This window comes from Lichenostomus cassidix, chromosome 22 (genome assembly GCF_008360975.1).
Source record: "Lichenostomus cassidix isolate B80296 chromosome 22, HeHo_3.0, whole genome shotgun sequence".
NCBI classification, from domain to species: domain Eukaryota; kingdom Metazoa; phylum Chordata; class Aves; order Passeriformes; family Meliphagidae; genus Lichenostomus; species Lichenostomus cassidix.
This window is the reverse complement of record NC_139502.1, coordinates 1,385,628-1,399,714: the sequence shown is the minus strand read 5'-3', so window position 1 is coordinate 1,399,714 and position 14,087 is coordinate 1,385,628. Positions and strand designations below refer to the sequence as shown.

Here is a 14,087-nt window from a genome sequence, read left to right as displayed (position 1 = left end):
TCTGCTCTGGGGCCAGGCTGGGAGAGCTGGGGGTGCTCAACTGGAGAAGAGAAGGATCCAGGGAGACCTCAGAGCCTAAAGCAGCTCCAGGAGAGCTGGAGAGGGACTTGGGACAATGGCCTGGAGTGCCAGGACGAGGAGGAATGGCTCTCTGCCTGCATCCCTGAGAGCTGGCAGGGCACCGGGTGACGCAGGGCTGTTCCTGCTCCCGGCTGACAGCGACACGGCCGATGCTGTGATGCCAGCGCGGGCCGGGGGTGTCCCCGGGCTGGGCACAGCCTGTCCTGGAGGGCAGCAGCCGCAGGATCCGGTGCCCTGGGGAGCCACGTCCTGGCACCGTGGGGGTGTCCCCCCGGCCCTGCTCCCTGCCCGGGCAGTGTGGGGTCAGGGGGTGTGGGTTCATTACCCCTGAACGGGATTTACCTTCTCGGGGAGCTGCTGGGGGTTGGGGGTGTCATCCTCAGAGCCCCCCTGCAGCATCCTCCCCACTCCTTGCGCTGCTGGGAGCAGACCGAGCCCCCCAAACCCACCCTGGGGACACCGAGTGACCCATCCACGCTCCCACAACTCCCTGCTTCTTCCCTGCCCCACTCCCAGCTCATTTTCCCCCATTGCACCAACCCGGCGGGGCAGCTGCCTTTGCGGTGGGATGCTCTAGCCATCCCTGGGCTGCCCTTATCCCCCTTTAACCGGCTGTTTGGGGGTCCCAGGTGGGGGTCTGGCTCCCCCCACGGCTGTCCCCTGTCGGTGGCCGCTGCCTGAGTCAGCTGTTCCGGGCGGGAGCCATGTGAGGCCGCGCACACATGGCTCCCCGCGCGGCACCGCGCTGTATTTTTAGCAGACGGTATCAAAAGCATAATTATGTCTGTTGTTTAAACGCAGCCTCTTTTCTGGCAGCCCCGGGAGCTCTCAGCTGCCTCCCGCCGCAGAGGGCAGGGAGGGCGGGATGAGGAGCCGCGGGCGGGGGGCTCGGGCGGGCGGGGGGTGAGACCTCCCCTCCCTTCCCCAGCGCTGCCGCGCAGGTAAGACCTCCCATCCTGTTCTGGGGGGGCACCCCTTGCGCCCCCACACCGTGTCCCCAAGCGCGCACATGCCCCCCAGGCTGCCGGTGAGCCGCTGGTGAGGATGAGGAGGAGGAGGAGGATGGCGAGGAAGAGGATGGCGGGTGGGAAGCGCGGCGGTGGCGGGAGGGGTCGAGAAAAGGGCGTTCGAGGTGACGGGAGTGTGGGAGGACACAGCTGAAGGAACGCTGCTGCATCCCTCCCTCCTCCCCGCAGCCGCCTGTCCCCCCGGGGACCCGTCTGTCCCCAGCCAGCCCGCGCTGGCACCGAGGAAGGCTCCGGCTCCGTGTCCCTGCCGTGACACCACGGGCGCTGGGCTGAGGATTTTGGGAACCACAATCCCCAGGCTCGCGGGGACCCGGGCAGCACCTTCAGGGCGTGCTGGGGACTTCCTCCCGGGCACCGCGCAGCATCTGCGGGCACCTGGGGAAACTGAGGCACAGCATCTCCGGGAGCCAAAGGAAACTGAGGCACAGCCTCGCCAGCGGGCAGGGGCCGCCCGTCGCTCCTGACTCCGTTATCCCCGAGCCAGGAGCAGTGTCACCGCATCACCTGCCCGTCACCATGGCTCCCCGGCGGCGGGGCAGCCCGGGAGCGCGGCGGGGGCACCGGAGGGGCCCGGGCTGAGGGCAGGAGCCCCCGGCGGCTGCCAGGTAGGTGCTGCCAGGAGCGCGGGCAGCTGCCAGCCCTGCCTGTGCGGCACGCAGGTGGCAGCGGGCTGCCCGTGTCCCTGGCTGCCGTCCTAAGCCCTTGGCCCCGGGGTGAGCTTTTAATTACATCAAGGTATTTGAAGCTGGTTCCTGGCGCTGGGTAAACAGGAGTCCCGGGCACGTGGAGGGGGGGCGAGGGGGTGGCACAGGACGGGCACCGTGCCCCCGCAGCGGGGCTTGCCGGGACGGCTCGTCCTGCCCGTCCTCCCCCGGGGCGGGAAGGAGGGATGCGGGGACGGCAGCATCCGGCAGCATCCATCACCTCCGGGTCCTCCTGCGTCCCCCCCGGCATCGCCCCGCCGCGCGCGGGGCTGGCACACGGGCATGGGGGACACCGGCAAAGGTGGGTTGGCTGCGACATCCCGCGGTTCTCCTCTGACGGGGACGAGCCGCTCCTTCTCCTCGCTCCGTCCGCCCCGAGCTTCACCTTGGGGGCGTGCAGCGCCCCAAAGCCGCCCGGGGAAGGGGCGAGCTGGGCTGCGGAGCGCGGCTCGGGGGTGTCGGGTGCAGCCCGGGGGGAGCGGCTCGTCTGTCCCCGTCAGCCGAGCGAGAGGGATTAGCGATGCTTACTCACCTCCCCAGGGAAAAGCGGGAGATTAGGGTCGGGAGAAGTGTCCGACCGTGCGGCGGCGGGGCCGGTGAGGCTGTCCGGGACCGGGACCGGGAGCGGGGAGGTTGCCCAGGCCCCGCCGCACCGGCAGCCAGGGCTGGAGGGGAGCGCAGGCTGCCAGAGCAGTTGGGCTGTGGCCCTAATTCCCAGAAAGCTGCTCGTGTGGGAGTGAGTGTCCTCCCGTGCCCTCCGCTCCGCCGCAGCCTCCAGACTCCTGAAGGTTTGACGTGGGGTTTTTTTCCTTTTTTTTTCTTTTTTTTTCTTTTTTTTATTTAAGCGCCGGGTGCAGATTAACAAAAGCTCTCGCGGCCATCGCGCCCGGTGCTGGGCAGGGGAGGGGGGGATCGGGGCTGCTTCCTCTGCCTGCGCCCTCAGCTTCCTCACCTGCGCCGCGGTGGAGGCAGGTAGGTGCGCACCGGGCTCCGTGCCGGGGCTGGGAGGAGGAGGAAGGAGGAGGAGGAGGAAGAGGAAGGGCTGTGGTTCTGTGTGCGCTCAGTGGACTCCGGGCAAGCCGGAGCAGGGATCCATTTTGCATGAGGAAAAGGCTGGATTTTGGGTTCCGCCCCAGGCTGAGGCGGCCTGTGGGTCTGGGGGTGCGGAGTGCCCTCTTGGGGGTCTGGAGCTGCTGTGGTCCAGGCAGGTGATGTGGGAACTGGGATAGGGCTGGCAGGATCCTCGGCTGCTGGAACATCAGCAGAGAGATTTTATGGGATGCCAGGACCCCATCTGTCCCCTTCCCCAGTGCTGGATCATCGCGGGAACCTCCTGTCCCGCATGCACCCCCCACGATGGCAGGGGACACCGTGGGGACAATGTCCCTCTGCCCCCCGTCCTCACAGCGTCCCCCCCGTGCTGTGGCGTGGAGCGGGGCAGGGATGCCAAGGGCTCTAATTCGGGTGTTTCCGGCCTCCCGCGGCGTCGCTCTGGCCAGCCCTGGGCTCGGGGGTGTTGCCGTCCCTCTGCTCGCCCTCTGATTTCCCCCTTTTTTAGGGGAAACAAGCAGGGATTTGGGAGCTCTGTGCCAAGCCACCAAGGCAGAACCGCCCCTCCTCAGAGGGGTGACCCCCCAGCTGGCAGAACTCAAGCTCGGATCACCCTGGGGACCCTAGTGGGTCGTGCTGGGACAAGCGGGGAGTGGAGGGAGCTCGGCCAGAGGTTGGGGCTGTGGGAGGCAGGCACGGATGGTGCTTCTGGGCTGGGGAGGCTATGGCTGAGCCCCAGCAGAGCGTCCCACAGCGTGGCTACCCCGTGGGGGCTGTGCTGGCCCTGGGAAGGCTTCACCAGGGCCTCCGGCTCGCTGGCACGCCGAGGGCAGCGTGGCATGGGGAGGGGACAGTGCCCAGGGATGCTCTCCCAGTGCATGGTGGGAAATTCCCTGTTGTCCCTCCATCATCCCCCCGGCTCCCTGCTCCTTGCCCCAGCAAGGGCTGCCGTGGACCCTCCTTGGGGCTTCCCACTTTCGGGGCGATGTGTCCATCCCCTCGCGACCTGTCCCCTCCCTGGCGACATTTGCGACATCCCCGCGCACCCTCAGACCCACCCGGCCACACCAGACCCTTCCCTGGGGTCCCTCCCGGCTGCCAGCTCCGTCCCAACCCTTCCGGATCCATCATTCCTGAGGAACGGAGGGAGGGAACGGGAAGAGTTCGTCTTTCAGCACCTTCTCATCGCAGGCAGGCGCGGGCTCTCCCTCGCCCCGAGCCCTGTCTGGGTCCCCTCCCTGTTCCCTGGCACCCACTGGGTGCAGCGAGCAGCGCCCGGGCGCCGCGGCCCCCCAAACCCTCCCCTCCTCGGCGAGCAGGGCTCGGGGGGGTCCCGCTATGGCTTGACCCACGCTGGCGGTGCGATGGGACCAGCCGCCACGGCCAGGTGACCCCGGTGGCACGCGGTGGCCCCAGCCGTGTCCAGCAAGGGTTAACCCCGGCTCGCGGCTCCCAGCGGGACCAGACCGCAAGGAAGCTGCTGAGCTGGAGGCAGCCCGTGGTTCGTGGCGCTGCTGGGCTCCCGAGAGCTCTGGCCTGCCCTCACCCCTTCTCCCGTGTCCCCCGCCGCCGCGCCGTGCCGAACCGTGCCGGGCCAGCCGTGCCGAGGGATGCGGTTTATGTAAGGCGGCCACGGCCTGGGGACACACGCAGGTTACATAAACCCGCACGGCGCATCAGCACCACCTCCCCGGGCATCCAGGAATGGGGTGTCCACCTGGGAGACCCCCTGGATCTGCTCCTCCCTCTCCTGGGCTTGTCTGCAGCGCAGGCGGTGGGAGCTGGTGGGTTTGGGCTCGGGGTGTTTTTGGGGCTGGGGGACAGTGTGGGGAGCACCCACAAGGTCCCAGCTTTTGCCTGGAGGACTGCAGGGCACGGCTGGGATCCGTGTGATCCTGGTGGGCTGCAGAGCAGGGACAAGTGGCCTCAGGCAGTCCCTCCCCGTCCCTCGTCAGGGTGGCACCATCAGGATGCTGTCACAGCATCCCTGTGCCCCACAGAGCCCCTCTGCAGCCCTTGGAGGACTTCTTGCTCTTCCCACCAGGCTGCTGCGGGGTCTGCAGGGAGGTAGAGGAGCTTTGCCTTCTTCCCAGGCAGCTGGAGGAGGGATGGACACAGCTCTGGACCATGGCTTGAGGCCGAATCTGTAATTTTTGGGCAAAGCCGAAGGGGTTTGGGGTCGCTGGGACTCACATCCCATAGGATGGCCGCATGCTCCATGCCCCCACCAGCTCCCCAGCACCAGGACAGGGACTCTTGGCCCATCCCGGTGTTTCTCCCATCCCAGTTTCGCCCGGAGCGGGCGGCTGGAGCCTTTCATTGGTGACGGGGCGGCCTTGGCGAACAAAGGGCGCTTTCTTCACCCGCACGGGGCAGAGCACACCTGCCCGCCTTGGCACCGCCGCCGGTGCCCCCGGGGCTGGGCGGCACCGCCGGCACCGCGCCGATTCCCGGTTCCCGGGCGTCAGCAGCCCCAGCATCCCTCCCGCCCGCCCAGTCGCTGCCGGAGCCGGCGGAGGCTGCACGCTCGTGGGGAGCAGAGCCGCTGCCACCGCCTTGTCCCAGGATGCTCAAGGCTGCCTAGAGCCGGGGGAAGGTCCCGCTGGCACTGCCGCTGCTCCCTGGGCACCCCTCTCCCCGCACCCCAGCCCGCCGGGACCCCCAGCTCGTAGGACGATAGGCAGGAGGAGCACGGAGTCTCCCAAGCCAATGGATCACAAACTCCAGCTCCGGCACGCGGAGAAGAACATCCCCAGGGCCGCCCGGGCGGCTTTCTGCCTCCTCCAGATCCCGGAGCCGGATCCCTTCAGCCTGTGGGTTTAGGTGCTCCCGCCCGCCCGGCTTCGCCTCTCCGGGACACGCTGTCACCGGCGGAGACCCCCGCTCGTCCTCGGCACTGGGGTCCCTGATGGACCCTCCAGGTAGCTGTGGGATGCTCGCCGAGCAGCGAGACGGTGCTCCGGACGGGATGAAGGACAGGGGACGATGTCACCCTGGGGCAGCTGGGGGATGGCAGGTGGTGGGGCAGCTTCGGGGAGCTGGGAGGGAGTTGTGCTGGGAGAAGCTTCCTGAAATGGGGCTGGGTGGGAGAGCCTGGCTGGGTGGGAGAGCCTGGCGGTGTGCTGCGCGCTGGAGGGATGGGGTGGGTGTCCCCAGGGTGTCCCTGTGCCCCAGGGTGCCCCGGGGTGCTTCCCGAGCAGCGTGGGAATGGGGACTTTGCCCTCTCTGGGAAGAGGGTGTGATGCGGACAGGCAGCTCTGGGGACAGGCGCTCCTGTCCCCGCCCTGCTCCTGTCCCCATCCCGGCCATCAGGGCGGCTCTGTGACCCTGGGCCTGTCCCCCGAGGCTGCTCCAGCTGCCGGACAGGGAGGGCTGGGGGACAAGGGGAAGGGATGCGACCGCCCGCGCTACGAGGTCTGGCTCCGCGCGCCGCGTCTGCGTGTGGCCCGGGTCCCGGAGGAGGCTCAATCCAGCAAATCTCCCCAGGCATTTCTCCCAGGAGGGGCCCCTGGGAGCGGGGAGCTCCCCCCTCGCTGGAAGCCCTCCTGGGAAGCGCAGCCCAGCCCTGGCCGGAGGCAAATACCTGCGCGGGGCACGGCCTCCCCACGCTGGGTGCCAGCGGCCGGGCGCGGGGCCAGGCTGGGTGCGGAGGGACTGGTGGGCGCGAGGTGCGTCCCGGCCGCCAGCCCCGCCGGGATGGGCGCAGGAGGGACGGGACGGGACAGGGACACACGCCCCAGACACGTGCCCGCCCGGATCGTGCATCCCCATGGATGCCGCGGGGCACGGGAGCCGGGGATCCCCTCGCCATGCCGGGGAGCTTCACATCAAACACGGGGGGATGGAGCTGGGGGGTTGACGGCAGCCCCCCAGCAACACCCTCGAGCATCCCCGTGCCTCAGTTTCCCCGCACCGCTGGCCGGGCAGGGGTCGGTGAGGTTCCCCGCTGATGTTTCGCTTCCCGCCCGCAGGATCCGGCCTGCCCGGGACGGCGCTGAGCACCACATGAGTGTCGGAGCAGCATGGCCAGCGACGCGAGGATGGGGGAGACCCCGCCGCGGTGGAGAAGAGCCCCGGACGCAGCGCAGGACTCCCGGGGGATGGAGAGCAGCGGGATGGTTCTATCCCGAAGCGCCGCTGCCGAGCTGGGACTCGCGGGCTACCCGGAGCCCGGCAAGCTGAGCTACGGGATGGAGAAAGGATGTCCCTGGAGGGGCTCCGAGGGATGTTTGGGACCCGTCCGGGAGCTCGCCGGTGGCCGGCTGGGCTGCCCCTACCCACCGGCCCCGCCGTGCCTGCGGGACGTCCTGTGCCGCCCCAAGGACGGAGCTGAGCTCCCCGCGCTGCTGCCCCCCAGGAACGGGCAGCCCAAGGCGGGCTGGGGGGAGCCGTGCAAGGAGCGCCCGGGGCCGCGCTGGGCCGAGGCCGTGCTGGCCCCGCTGGCCCTTTACAGCCACGCGTACCACCGCTACCCCCTGCCCGTGCCCGGGCTGGACTCGCAGCGCCCCGGCACCGCCGGCAAGCCCCGCACCGCGGCGGGGGACACGGCCGGAGACCCTCCGGCTTTCCGCCACTGCCCCTTCCTCGTGGAAGCCAAGCACAGCCCCTTCCTGCTGTCCTCGCTGCTGCCCACCGGACCCCCGGCTGAGCCCCCGTTCGGCGGCGCGGGGACGGAGGGACCGGGAGCGATGGGTGACGGGCGGTTCGCCGGCGTGGACTGGCGTTTGGGTTCCTACGCGCCCGCCTGGGGACAGCCCCTCTACCTGGGGGTGCCGCCGAGGTGCAAGACGGCTCTGACCCCCTTCGACGACTGCTCCAGCTCAGGGAACAAGGTAGGAGAGCTCGGAGTGGCTCCGGAGCGGGGATGCTCGGAGGTCCCCGGTGCTCCTCGCGGGTGACAGTGGCTCCAGCCTCACCTGGGAGTGGCGGCTTGCGAAAGGCGATGCTGTCACCCTCACCCAGGACAGGGCCGGGCAGCACCCCCCGAGGGGGACACAGCCCTCTTTTGTCCCCCGCACCTCGGCAGGGGGGTCCCAGCCCCCCGAGTCACGGGGCAACGCGCCGCCGGGGTGATGCTGTGCTCCGCGGTGTCCCTCCGGGTGATGCCACCCCCGGGCTGAGTCACGGCGGCGGGAGCCGCGGCACGGGGGCGGCGGGAGGCAGCGCTGCCAGCCCTGGGCGCGCCCGTCGCACCCCGCGCCGCTGCGGCTCCCCATTCCTTTCCCACGCTGGCAGCGGGGGACACGGGCACCCCGGAACTGCGGCACCGGGGAGTGGGAAGCGCCGGGCTGCCGCTCGGCCCAGCAGGGTGGTGGGGAAACTGAGGCAGGGGGGTGGGATGCTCCCCATCACCCCCTCGCAGGGATGTGGGGGACAGAAGCCGGATGGGGACCCACACCTGGGGTGACAGCACCCCCTCTGCTCCCTTCCAGGAGTTTTACCCGAAGAAAGAACCCGCTTTCCACCCCTCGACCAAGAACCACGCGGCGTCGCAGCTGCTGGGCAAGAGCCAGGCAGGGCAGGACAGAGACGGGGAGGGGGAGCCGGCGGTGCCGGAGCTGCCGGCAGCCCCGTGGAGGGATGGCCGGGCGGGGGGCAGCTCGGCGGTGCCCGCTCCCCATCCCCGCACGCCTCCCCCCAGCGCCGGCCACCCCCTCTTCCTCCTGCAGCCGGCCGCGGGGGGCTGCGGGAGGCCCTGGGTGGGCGCGCGGCCCCACGGCGCCGATTTTTCCACGGACACGGGGCCGGGACGGCCCTCCGAGCCCAAAGATGAGCGCCTGGGCTACCAAAGCGGCCAGCCCGGCTCGCCCCCGAGCTGCGGGGAGCCCAATCCATCCCCCCTGCTGGCGGACGGGCACTACCCAGCGGCTGTCGCCAAGCCGGAGCCCCCCGCGACCTGTCTGTGCCCCGCCCCGGGCTGCGATGGGTGCCCGGCGGTGGGCTGCGGGGTGCCCAACCCCTTCGAGCCCACCCTGGGCATGCCCGGGGGGCGTTTCCCGTGCCCCCCCAGCAACCACACCAAGCTGAAGAAGACGTGGCTGACGCGGCACTCGGAGCAGTCGCTGCCCCGCTCCAAAGCTTCCCGGCGGGATGGGGGTCCCGAGCCCCCCGGGGAGGGCAAGCGCTCGGCCAAACGCCCCCACGGCACCGCCGAAGGGCCCCGAGGTGCCGCCGAGGGCGCCGGGGCGGCCAAAAGGGGCACCAAGGCCACCGTGTGCCCGGGCGATGGCACGGAGAGCGCGGGGGACCCCGAGGAGAGGAGGATGGAGCTGGGAGGAGGAGGTAAGGATGCACAGGATGCGCAGAGAGGTCGGGGAGAGGGCGGCGGCAGCACCCAATCCCAAGGGAACTTTGCCTCCCCGTTCCCGGCGCCCACAACGCGAGCTGGGAACACGTGTGGGCTGCGGAACCTGCTGCGCTGGGGTTTTTCCCGGCATGACTGGGGCTGGCAGCCATTCCCAGGGTGGGCACGGATCGAAATGTCCCTTTGGGGCAGCGTGACACCCTCGAGGGGGTGGAAATGCCCCTTTGGGGTGGCACGGAACCCTCAGGTGGGATTCCCGGGGGTTGGAAGTGCCGCGGTTGGGTCAGGGACTCCTCGGGGACGTGTTGGCATTTCAGCCCTGACCTCTGCCGAGCTCCAGCCCTACTTTCCAGCCCTACTTTCTGGCCCAGTTTCCAGCCCCCGCCGCAGCGTGCCAGTCATAGAATCCCAGAATCCGGGAATGGTTTGGGTTGGGAAGGACCTCAAAGTCCATTAAATCCCAAATCCAGCATGGCAGGGACACCTTCCACTAGCTCAGGTTGCTCCAAGCCCCATCCGACCTGGCCTTGGACATTTCCAATCCCTCCCAGCTGGTGTGGATGGGGTTCCACGGTGTCCCCAAGCTGTCCCCGTGTCCCCAGAGCCGCCGAGCCGTGCCGGGGAGCCGTGGTGCCTGCAGAGCCTGCCCTGCACTGCGCTGCCCCAGAGTGTCCCCCGCTGCTGTGCCTGTGCCCCCCGCGCCGGGGGGAACCCCGAGGGAGAGGAGGAGGAGGAGCCCCCCGAGAGCACCTGCAGGCTGATGCACTTCCGCAGGTGAGCCTGGGGCTCCTGGGGGCTCACAGGGTGGGGAGGGCCGGCAGGACACGGCAGCGTCCCTTTCTGTCACCCCACTTTGGAATGTCGCCTTCCATCACCCCAATCTGGAGTATTTCCTTCCTGTTTCCTCACTCCTGAGCATCTCCTCTTTGGAACATCCCTCCCTTCACCCCAGTTTGGAGCATCCTTTCCTTGTTCGGCCACTTTCAAGCATCCTCTCCCACCACCCCAAATTTTTGCCTCTTGTCACTCCACTTTGGAGCACCTCATCCTGTCCCCCGACTTCCGAGCGCCCTCCTGTCCCCTCTCTCGGCAGGTTCGCCCTTGGGGACAACGGGGAGCTGAGCGTCGATGGCCTCTGTACCCTGGGGGAGGCCGAGGGGGAGCTGCTGGAGGCTGCCGGCCCCGAGCTGGGGGGCAGGAATGTGGGGAGCAGCCTCTGCCTGGCCAAGTACCTGCTGGGGGTCCTGGGGGATCCCTTTTGTGACGCCGTCCGCAGGGACAGGGACGCGGGGCTGGGAACCCCCGGCGGGCCGGAGGGTAAGCAGGGAGCAGGGCGGGGGTGGCACCGGGGACACTGGGGACATCGGGAGGCTGAGGCTGTGTTTCCCGCAGGGGTGACGGGCTGGAGGCGGGGGGAAGGAGCCCCCCGGCTCTGTGACGCCTGCCAGCGTGGCTTCTTCAACTCCCACTGGAGCTGCGCCAGATGTGGCTTCCAGCTGTGCCCCGACTGCCACCGCAGCAGGAGGCAGGACAATGGCGCTGGTATGGGGACAGGGAGGGGTGGGAAGGAGGTGTCAGCCCCGGGGGGCTCTGTGGGGACAAACGCAGCCTCTCTCTGACACAGAGGGTCCAGCGCAGCCACCCGAGTGCTCCCCTGGGCGGAATCACCACGTGTCGTCCCTGGTCCCCACGCAGTTTGTCCCCACCTGTGGTGAGTGTGTCCCCCAGCCCCAGAACCGCCCCCGACCCACTGCTGGGGGGTTGACACCCCTGTCGCCATCCGTCCCCAGTCCTGACCCGGCTCTGGAAGCTCCTGCACGAGGTCAGGGTCAAGTTTGGCATCGAGTCTCGCTGTCCGTGCGGGGAGGAGGCTGCGGAGCAGAGCCAGGCGGAGTGCCCGGGCAGGCAGGTATGGCATGGTGGGGAAAAGGGGGCTCAGATGGACCCCAAACCCTGCACAGGGGGTGTCTGGGGGGTGGGGTGTGGCTCCTACCTGGATCCCCACCTGCTCCGCGGTGTTCCAGGAGCTGCCGGGTGCCGCCGTGCCCACCGTGCCACCCCGCAGCCACGGCCCCGCCGACCCCGCCCGGCCCATCAAGGAAGGTAGGGCCGGCTGCGACCCCCCCGCCGCGGGCACGGCCCCGCTCCGGGGGGGTCAGGGATGCTGCACCCCCTCCTTTTTGGGGTGCTGGGCGGAGGGGTGAGATGCAGAGGACGGCGTGGGCAACCCTGACCGTGTTCTCCCCCGAGCAGAGAGCCCCGAGGGGGGGCCGCCGTCCCCCGGGCAGCCCCCGGTGCGGGGGGGGACCGTGCAGACCACCACCCTCTGCGACCTGCTGGCCTCCACCGCCGTGAAGCTGTGCCTGGGGCAGGACGGCGTGCGCATGGCCTTCGCCCCCGTGGCGCCCGCTCTGCCCAGCGTGAGTCCCGCGGCCATCGGGCCACCCAACCCTGCTGCCCACCCCGCTCTGGTGGGGCTGGGGGCTCAGCGGGGGCTGAGGGGTTCCCCGATTCCGTCCCCCCCAGGATAATCGCCTGACCAGCATCCTGGACAGCATCATCGCCCGCGTGGTGGAGAAGAAGATCCAGGAGAGGCAGGCGGGGGGCGAGCTGAGCCCCCCCAGCCCCCCGGAGCCCCCCGCATCGCACTGCGTCCTGTCCCCCAGCGGGCTGCTCTGGCTGCACGACCCCGGCCACGCCAGCAACTACAAACTGTTCCAGCAGCACTGGCGGCAGGGCCAGGTGAGCCCTCCGGGGTGTGGGGTGACAGCCGGGACCCCCCGAGCCCCCTGAGCCCACTGAGGCCTGGCTGCCCCGGCAGCCCGTCCTGGTTTCAGGGCTGCAGAGGAGGCTGGAGGGGCGGCTGTGGGGACCTGAATCCTTCCAGCCCGCGGGGGAGGAGGAGGAGGTGGAGGCGGTGAACCTGCGGGCACCGGGGAGCCGAGTGAGGATGAGCAGCCGCGAGTTTTGGGATGGCTTTGCCGCCAGCGCAGGTGAGGGGACGAGGAGCCTGTGGGGTCCCCAGGGTGATTTTGGGGTCAGCTGTGTGACCCCGTGCTCCCTCCCACAGCACCCCCGGAGCAGGAACAGAGCGGTGGGGACCTGCTGAAGCTGGAGAGTGGCTTTGGGGACATGGAGCCGAGCCGGTAGGTGACAGCACAGGGTGGCATCACCCCGATGCCCACTCCCCACTGTGCCAGCACCAGGGCTGGGACATCGGGGCTCGGTGGGCTTGGGAGGCTGGGGGGTCCCGAGAGTCACCACACCCCCGCTGTGCCACAGGGCCACCAACCTGCGGGCCAGCCTGCCCCTGCCCGAGTACTGCGGGGCCAGCGGCCGCCTCAACCTCGCCACCTACCCGAGGGGCCAGCGGGGCCGGCGCTGGCTGCGCCCACGAGTCCGCGTGGCCTACGGTGAGTGGGGTACCCGGGCTTTGGGGGGCACCCGGGCTTTGGGGGGCACCCGGGCTTTGGGGGGCACCCGGGCTTCCCCGCCCACGCAGCTGCCCGAGGCTCACCCACATCCCCGATCCCGCTCCCGCTCCCAGGTGTTCCCCCGCAGCACCGCAACATCGGGACCAAAAACCTGACGGTGGAAGCAGCCGACTCCATCAGCATCCTGGCCCACGCAGCGCCGGCACCGAGGGGTACGGGGGCAGAGCGGGGGTCCCCCCATCCCGATCCCCCGCCCAGACCCCCCCTGAGCCCCCTCTCTGCCCGCAGAGGTGCTCCTGCCGGGGGACAGGGATGAGCTGGACGCGCCGCTGCGGGAGCGGCTCGGGGACACGGGCGGCAGGCCAGCGGCTCTGTGGCACATCTTCCGTGCCGAGGATGCCGGGCGGATCCGGGATTTCCTGCGGAAGGTGGGTGTCCCAGCCCCCGGCCCCGCTCCGACCCCCGGCTCCGCTCACCCCTGGCACCTCACAGGCATCCGAGGAGCCGGGACAGGAGGGGACTGTCACTGCGGAGCCACCCGGCCGCTACCTGGACCTCGCCCTGCGGCGGCGGCTGCGGGAGGAGTGCGGGGTGAGCAGCTGGAGCCTCCTCCAGTTCCCGGGGGACGCCGTGCTGATCCCCGCCGGGGCTCCCCACCAGGTAGGTGGCCCTGAACCCCTCCGAGGGGCTGTGCCAACCCTCTGGGGAAACTGAGGCACGGCAAACCCTGATGGCACCGTGCCCGGCCAGGTGCAGAGCCTCACCGGCACCATCCACGTGGAGCAGCAATTCCTGTCCCCGGAGAGCGCCGTCCGCCTCCGGGACCTCGGCAGCGACCTCCCCGGGACCGCCCGCCAGCTCCGCGGCCAGGTGGGTGTTCTGGGGGTGGTGTTTGGGGGTCCCGGGGTGGGCTGAGCAGTGCTGAACCCCCTCTTTGCCCCCTCGCAGCTGGACGGGATGATCTTCGCCGCCGTGCGGGAGGCGCTGGGGGTCCTGCGGGGCTGCAAGTGAGGCCACGGGACGGCGACGGGAGCACGCTGGGAGCCTCGGTCACCGCCACGGCTGCGGCCGGGATGCCGCGGGGAGCCCGGGCAGGGCGCCTCTCGCTCGGCGCTTTGCTCCGAGAGCTCCCGGGGGTGCTCGGGGCAGGAGGAATAAAGTGTCCGCAGCGTGCCGGGGCCGCTGGCACCAGCAGCACCCAGCTCGGTGTCTCTGTTCATCCCCCCTGCATCCCGGCATGGGCAGGGATGCTCGGGAGGCATCACCAGCATCCCCACTCCATCCATCCCATCGTGGGCAGGGATGTTCTGGAGGCATCACCAGCATCCCCACTCCATCCATCCCATCACGGTCAGGGATGTTCTGGAGGCATCACCAGCATCCCCCCTGCATCCCAGCACGGTCAGGGATGCTCGGGAGGCATCACCAGCATCCCCACTCCATCCATCCCATCACGGTCAGGGATGCTCGGGAGGCATCACCAGCA

The 14,087-nt window shown here is 70.0% G+C and overlaps 1 protein-coding gene across 5 annotated transcripts; it reads left to right on the top strand.

The window, feature by feature from the left end:
• Window positions 1-1,003: 1,003 nt before the first annotated feature.
• HR (HR lysine demethylase and nuclear receptor corepressor) lies at window positions 1,004-13,802 on the top strand. Of its 5 annotated transcripts, XM_085080430.1 has the most exons (20): window positions 1,004-1,022; window positions 1,278-2,114; window positions 6,835-7,695; window positions 8,296-9,145; window positions 9,770-9,941; window positions 10,261-10,484; window positions 10,560-10,709; window positions 10,792-10,878; window positions 10,958-11,076; window positions 11,192-11,270; window positions 11,421-11,587; window positions 11,694-11,909; window positions 11,989-12,160; window positions 12,238-12,313; window positions 12,450-12,580; window positions 12,715-12,813; window positions 12,890-13,029; window positions 13,094-13,261; window positions 13,352-13,471; window positions 13,550-13,802. In XM_085080430.1, the coding sequence occupies exons 3-20, from the start codon at window positions 6,886-6,888 to the stop codon at window positions 13,610-13,612; spliced, it is 3,843 nt and encodes a 1,280-aa protein (XP_084936556.1). In that variant the 5' UTR covers window positions 1,004-1,022; window positions 1,278-2,114; window positions 6,835-6,885; the 3' UTR covers window positions 13,613-13,802. The 5 variants fall into 5 exon arrangements, with proteins under 5 accessions (XP_084936556.1, XP_084936560.1, XP_084936558.1 ...); XM_085080434.1 differs by lacking the exon at window positions 1,004-1,022 and having other exon boundaries at window positions 1,127-2,114; window positions 10,801-10,878; XM_085080432.1 differs by lacking the exon at window positions 1,004-1,022 and having other exon boundaries at window positions 1,130-1,714.
• The last annotated feature ends 285 nt before the right edge of the window (window positions 13,803-14,087 follow it).